This window comes from Sinocyclocheilus grahami, unplaced genomic scaffold, assembly GCF_001515645.1.
Source record: "Sinocyclocheilus grahami isolate Dianchi unplaced genomic scaffold, SAMN03320097.WGS_v1.1 scaffold1562.1, whole genome shotgun sequence".
Classification (NCBI taxonomy): Eukaryota; Metazoa; Chordata; class Actinopteri; order Cypriniformes; family Cyprinidae; genus Sinocyclocheilus; species Sinocyclocheilus grahami.
This window is the reverse complement of record NW_015506741.1, coordinates 196,347-203,556: the sequence shown is the minus strand read 5'-3', so window position 1 is coordinate 203,556 and position 7,210 is coordinate 196,347. Positions and strand designations below refer to the sequence as shown.

General features: G+C 38.7%; 1 protein-coding gene across 3 annotated transcripts in view; it reads left to right on the top strand.

Annotated features, from left to right (window-relative positions):
- The first annotated feature begins 1,082 nt into the window (after positions 1 to 1,082).
- LOC107571194 (gastrula zinc finger protein XlCGF57.1-like) overlaps positions 1,083 to 7,210 on the top strand; it is a 28,936-nt gene continuing 22,808 nt past the window's right edge. For 2 of the 3 annotated variants that reach the window (XM_016257487.1, XM_016257489.1), the window contains exon 1: positions 1,083 to 1,226. In XM_016257487.1, the coding sequence (XP_016112973.1) occupies positions 1,142 to 1,226 (85 nt within the window). In that variant the 5' untranslated portion in view covers positions 1,083 to 1,141. The remainder of the gene's footprint in view (positions 1,227 to 7,210) is intronic. The other variant, XM_016257488.1, reaches the window with a different exon arrangement.

The following is a 7,210-nucleotide window of genomic DNA, read 5'->3' as shown; positions in this document are numbered from 1 at the left end:
CCTAATTTTAAGTTTAATTATAGAAATGTAATTTTTGGCTTTCATGCATATTTATTTCATAAACCTTACTTTCCTGTTAGCTAAATATCATATTCATGAATGTAAACTTTTTTTTAAAGATTCAAACTTGAAATGAAATTGTATTTTGAATCTATTGCGCTCTCTATGAACTTGAACGCAATAAGAACAATGGCTTTACTGAAGGACTTGGCTCTTCCTCTGGACTGAAAGACCCTGGACTCTTGATGCATTGTTATGATTTGACTGATGACAATTGTTATAGTTTTTTCAAGCATTTAATAATAAAAAAAAAAAGGGCCTTTAGGCAATTCAGTAAAGCAGGCCCAGGCACACATAGACGGTAAACATGCAGTCCTCATATGCTCTTCTTTTTGCCTTTTTTAAACCAGCAAAGGACCAGCTTAAACCAGCAAAGGACCAGCTTAAACCAGCAAAATGACCAGTTTAAACCAGCAAAAGGACCAGCATAAACCAGCAAAGGACCAGCTTAAACCAGCAAAATGACCATCTTAGACCAGCAAAGGACCAGCTTAGACCAGCAAAGGACCAGCATAAACCAGCAAAAGGACCAGCTTAAACCAGCAAAAGGACCAGCTTAAACCAGCAAAATGACCATCTTAGACCAGCAAAAGGACCAGCTTAGACCAGCAAAGGACCAGCATAAACCAGCAAAAGGACCAGCTTAAACCAGCAAAGGACCAGCATAAACCAGCATCCCAGCGTCAAAACATACCTAACCAGCATGAAGCTCCAAAATCAGCGACATCTGCTGCTCAAAACCGTGTACACAAACAACACAAACGTGCGACACACCAACTGCAAATGATAGTCTACAAATGATTACAAATCAAATATAAACCAAAAATATTAACTTTATGAATAACATGTGATCTTTAATTAATTTGGGAAGTGTTCGTTTTTTAAATATTTTCTTCTTAATTATCATCGTCCTTTACCAGTGCACTTACTACTGAACTATAGGGCGCTGTCAGAGACTCACCTAGAGATTTAGTTTGAATTTATTTGTCTTTCTGTTAATTATTCTGATCTTAAACAGGACAGAGTGTCCAAACCCCGAGAAAAACTCCTGCTGAAGCAGCTGAGACACACGATTATAAAGATGGCGCTTCTTAAAGAGGAGAGTGAAGACCTCAGGATTGAAGAAGTATTCAGTCTGAAACAAGAAGATACGGAGGAACAAACAGGTTGGTTTTCATTCTCAAAGATGAACTCGGTTTACAAATGTTCAAAAGCTTTAACTTGTAAAACTATTTTTTTTTTCTTTTTTACAGATCAATTGCTGTAGCAGTTAAAGACCTAACATCTATCAGTAATTTTACCGATATAGGCTAGGTCTGTAACTACTACAGCAGGGGCGTAGAATTGGGGAGGGGTGGGGATATCTCTACCAATATCAGACGACTACCAAACTGTCCCTAGCAATAATTTTGATCAAACAATTAAATATATGCATATGTTTTTTTGTAATTTCGGACGCATCTGAAACGTCATACCATTGATATTACCTAAGAAATGAAAGTAAATATGTTAGAATTTCAAGGACGCACAATTAATCCATGGACGAAGTAACGTAAGGCGGTTGCACACCGGACGAGAAGCGCAGCCATGTATAGAACAACTCGCAGGTATTGCACCCAGTTCAAGACGGCAGTCCAAAACGGTTAATATAAAAGTTAAACTTCAGGAATTAGCAAAGTTGCATCGATGATTTTGAAGTACGGTGTTTGACAAAATGGCTATTATTAGCTCCCTATTTAAAGCGTACAGACAAAAAGACAAACGTTGTGCTGAAAGATACACAATCTTCCAGCCTAGGATAAAGTCATTTTGAACATTAACAATAATTTGGGACAAATATACATTTACATTATTTACATTTAGTCATTTAGCAGATCATTTTATCCAAAGCGACTTACAAATGAGGACAATGGAAGCAATCAAAATCAACAAAAGAGCAATGATACGCAAGTGCTATAACAAGTCTCAGTTAGCTTAACACAGTCCACATAGCAATGGTTTTAAAAATAATATAATAAATAAAAAGAAAACCGATAGAATAGAAAAAGAATTGAGCAAGTATCCAGTGCGTTGTGATTGGCCAAATACCTCAAGCGTGTGACGGAAATGTTGCGCCCCTTACCATACTGTAATACCCTGTCAGGCTGGAGCGTAACATAAAACCATGTCTGCATGTCAGCGCTACTCTACACTGCCCAAAACTCACGTTTGAATCGTCAGTGGAAAATTCTTTAAATATAAAAAACGTACTTAGTCTGTGAGTCAGAACAGCATTGTAGTCTACTCTCCCAGGTTCAGGAAACAGTCCTCCATAAAATGTGCTGCACACATCTGAATATTTGGGTTGAAGTGTTCTGGAACAGTGTTGTAAATACAACTTAACCACTGATTTCTAGTCGTGTCCTCTTTTGGAAGACCAAACAAAGTAGGTTCGCCTTCACAACGAAACACAGCATCACACACGGTGGCTAGAGTGAGGAACGGCCGGCGGGCTGAGTGAGACGAGGCCGGTGAGCTTGAGAGCAGCGCGGCCGGCGGATTCGACGAAGGAGCGTCCGGCTGGCTTGCGGCAACCACATGTGACGACCCCAGGCTTCGTCCACAGTGAAAGCCGATCCGGCGATTCACAGCTCAAAGTTGAAGTATTCCCTCAGCGACCAGCACGGATCAGCTCTAGGCATGACGAAGCAGATATCGTCCTCTTTTGGAAGGCCAAACAAAGTAGTTTAGCTTTCACAACGAAGCACACAGCGCCTTCACGACATGGCGGCAGCGGCAACAATACTACAGCGTGAATAAAAGTTACGCCTTCTTTCTTTGCGTGAACATTTGGGTGGCGTTATGCAAATCTTCCCACATAGTGACGTAGACATGTGGGGGTGTGTTAGAACGAGCCGTTTTAGATAGGCGAGGCTGACTTTTAACTTTTATAAAGAATATCTCTTTGGATTTGAGACTTTAGTCTTTGCAAGAGCTTGTGAGACTCCAAAGAGAAAGGAACAATTGAAATCGCATCATATGACCCCTTTAATAGGTAGCCAGTGCAGAGAATATAAAATTGGGGTAATATGATCATATTTTCTTGACCTGGTAAGGACTCTAGCCGCTGCATTTTGTACTACCTGTAGCTTGTTTATTGAAGATGCAGGACAACCACCTAGCAGTGCATTACAGTAGTCCAGTCTAGAGGTCATGAATGCATGAACTAGCTTTTCTGTATCATAAACGGGTAACCTGTTTTGTAGCTTGGCAATGTTTCTAAGATAGAAGAATGCTGTTTTTGTAACATGGCAAATATGATTTTCCCATGTGACAGAAGTTGCTGTCTAATATAACACCGATTTTTGACTGTAGAGGAAGTAACAGTACATCAGTCTAGTTGCAAATTGTAATCCAAGAGATTCTGTGTACTTGCCTGACAAAAAGTAGTCTTTTAGAATGTCAAAAATATATATCTAAATGCAACACCTAATAAAAGCACAAAATTTTGTCTAAAAATACAACTAGGGAACCCAGCATCTTCTCTATATATTCATATAGGGAGTTATGAGTATATAGGGAGTAACCAAACAGGGTGGATACACAATGACATTACACACGTTTTCAGTTTTTGAATACCTCCAGATGGCACTATTCTCACTTGAAAAATTAGAAACAAATAATTTTAAAGACCTTCACTCTGTTTTAATCTGAAATATAGCATTTATTTAAAAATAACAATATATTCATTTTAATGGAAAAATAGTCCGTTAAAATAAAACTATAAATATTGTATAGTATCATAAAATCCCCTTAAAATTCCAAATAATAAAAATGTTATTGAACAAAATATAATACGTAGATTTTTCTGAAATTGCTCTTGTATTAAATGAATATCATATTTGCAGTCCTGATTATTAAAAAGAGAACACTTACCCTTGTGATTTTGCTTAACTGTATAATGTTATCATACAGAGTTCATATCTTCAATATTTCTATAATTCATGCCGATGCCAGACTGCTTTTTGTTGAGCTTAATGGTGGGCTAAGTTGAGATATCTGTATTGAGGTCTTTTAAGAGTGGTTTAATTTCTCAGCAGTACAGAATTAGAAGTAAAATAGAGTTGTCTGCCACTCACTTACTTCAGAATTGTTGCCAGGGGCCAATTTTAAATAAAAACGAAAATATACAATTAAATAAAATGTTTTGCAAAGACATGTATCTTATTTGGTCAAAGTCCGATTCTCTAACCATTAGGCCACGACTTTCCCAACTTGGGTTCCCTAGTTGTTCTTGATGCCCGATTCCGATTTGTTGACTACATCCAATTTTTTCCTGATGACCAGCTTAAACTGAATCATTATACCTGTACATTCTATGGTAATTACACAATTAATAATAAAAATAAAAGATTTTGTGTATGTAACAGTTCTTACAAAAAAAATCATTTTATTCATATCAACAAATTTACAGTCAGTATTGTTATAGTCTTTGGCTGCGTCCATTGCATCGGACACATTTTTTCACAGACACGCCTCCAACTCGGAAACTTGGGGCTTAAAGAAAATTTCAACATGTAATAATGACTTTGTGGTGGTGTACATGTGCGTTCAACTCATAAATACGATCTAGCCGACATGACTTGAACACACCATTAGACATTGAGCTTGTTCAGGTGTGTTTGAGAGAACCATAATCAGAACACCATGCTCTGCACACACAACAGATCAAGTAGACAAGAGCGCATACAGCTTACAAAGATATGATACAGGAGTTTTAGGGTTTTGTCACCAAACTAAGAATAAGTTCAACTGAAATTACAAAACCTTGGATGTCATTGTGTGCTAAGAGTTTAAATCAACAGGGAAACCTCAAAGTTCGAAAGTTTATACTGGAAATAAGATATTTAAATGTGTTCAGTGTGGAATGCTTCATATATAACGTACCTTAAATACCACATGAAAACTGTTTTATATGTCCTCAGTGTGGAAGGAGATTCACAGAGAAGAAACACCTTAAAGCCTTGTGCACACCGGGACGATCATCGCCGATGTTTAACGCCTCTTGATTAAACAAAGGGCGCTAATGTGAGTGTACACACCGACGCGCAAAACGGCAGGTGTAAAAGCGTAATTTTCGGCTAATTATTTTGGTTTGACACGCCGTGTTAAAAACTGGCCGACCAATGAGACTGGCGCTTTTGTTCACATGCCTGTAGCTGCTGAAGTTACAGTAAAACACACCTTGGTGGCGCTCAAGCACAAATTCATTCATTGGTGTCTTATCACAAAGAGCTTCATGACACATGCGACAGCGACTACAAAAATCTCGATAAGAGGAATTGCATCAAATAGGATTCGATGGGTATTTCTGTTTTTCATTAAGCGCCATCTAATGTCAGGGAGTGAATTTGCACGTTCACTCAGCTCATCGACATGGCTTAAGGCTCTTTCACATCAAGCCAAGGTGCCATTGGACCATCATTAGCCACATTAACGGCCAGGTTTTTTTTGAGCCAAAGCAGGCCAGCTCGGGCTTGAGGAAAGGCTATGAACAAAGGCGGAGTTTCTCCGCGTCTGGAGAGCGTCAGCACCGCGGATTATTTCATGTAGTTAACAGCTATAACACCAGCATTAAAGGGGTCATATGATGCTGCTAAAAAGAACAGTATTTTGTGTATTTGGTGTAATGAAATGTGTTTATGCGGTTTAAGGTTCAAAAAACATTATTTTCCACATACTGTACATTATTGTTTCTCCTCTATGCCCCGCCTTTCTGAAACGCGTAGATCGGTCTGAAAAGCGAGGTGTGCCCTGATTGGCCTGCTATATACAATATATATACAATACCTCAAGCGTGAGACAGAAATGTTACGCCCCTCACATACTGTTGATGCCGTGTCTGGCCGGAGCGATGATTCAAAAACATGAAAACCCATTATAAATGAGGCATTCGTTATGCAAATCTTCCCACATAGTGAGGTAGACATGTGGGGGCGTGTTAGAACGAGCCGTTTTAGGTAGGTGTGGCTGACTCTTAACTTTTATAAAGAATATCTCTTTGGATTTGAGACTTTAGTCTTTGCAACTTTACAGATCTTCTTTATGCACCAAGAGCTTGTAACACTCCAAAGAGAAAGAAAAAAATTTAAATCGCATCATATGACCCCTTTAAAGACTTTTGAAATAATTTAGCTCAAAACTCACTTTCAGACAGCAGCAAGTGTTTGAAATAGCTTTTGTTTGAGATCCGATGATCACCATACAAGGCAGAAATATTAATAAGTGATGCAAAAGACTGTGCACGCAAAGTGCTTACATTTTTTTTTCAAGAAAATGACCGATCGTTTTGCTAGATAAGACCCTTATTCCTCGGCTGGGATCGTGTAGAGCCCTTTGAATCTGCATTGAAACTGCATTTTGGACATTTACATCGTTGGCCACCATTGAAGTCCACTATATGGAGAAAACCCCTGTGATGTTTTCCTCAAAAAACGTAATTTCTTTGTGACTGAAGATAAACAAACATCTTGGATGACATGGGGAAGTAAATTATCAGAATTTTTCTGAGTACTGACAAGTACTGATGTAGCTCATTAAAACAATTTCCTCTGTTTTAATGAGCTAAACAAAGTTATTTTCAAACAAGATAACGAATTCCTAGTCAAATTATAATGATCATCTGTGACCATATTTTCTAAAGATATGTTCATATGAAACAAACATTTTTTGGTTGTTAAAAAAAGGTGCGCTCGTTCAAAACAGTTGTGTTCGATGCTTCGCTGGCTGTGCTGATTTAAATCTAGCGGTTCTGTTGTGTTTGTGTCACAAGTTCAGTGACGCAGGTAGAGACGATTCTCTCCGGCCAATCTGTGATCAGCAGAGTTTACACGTCACGTATTGGTAACGGTACGGTTCACTTGGAACCTCAACCGAGGTGGTACTAAAAAAAGTACCAGGTACTGTACCCAGAGGAAAACCCCCCAAAAGTGAACCGTACAGAACCGTACCGTGCAGTGGAAAAGCGCCATTAGTGATCAAGGGTTTAGGACATTCCAATTCAGCCAATTCCAAGGGTTCCCCCAGTAGTGGGCACTCATGCAACGTAATCAATGACGTACATCCGAGTAAACGAGACGGAGGGAAGTTAGCGAGTGAAGGGCATAAAAAA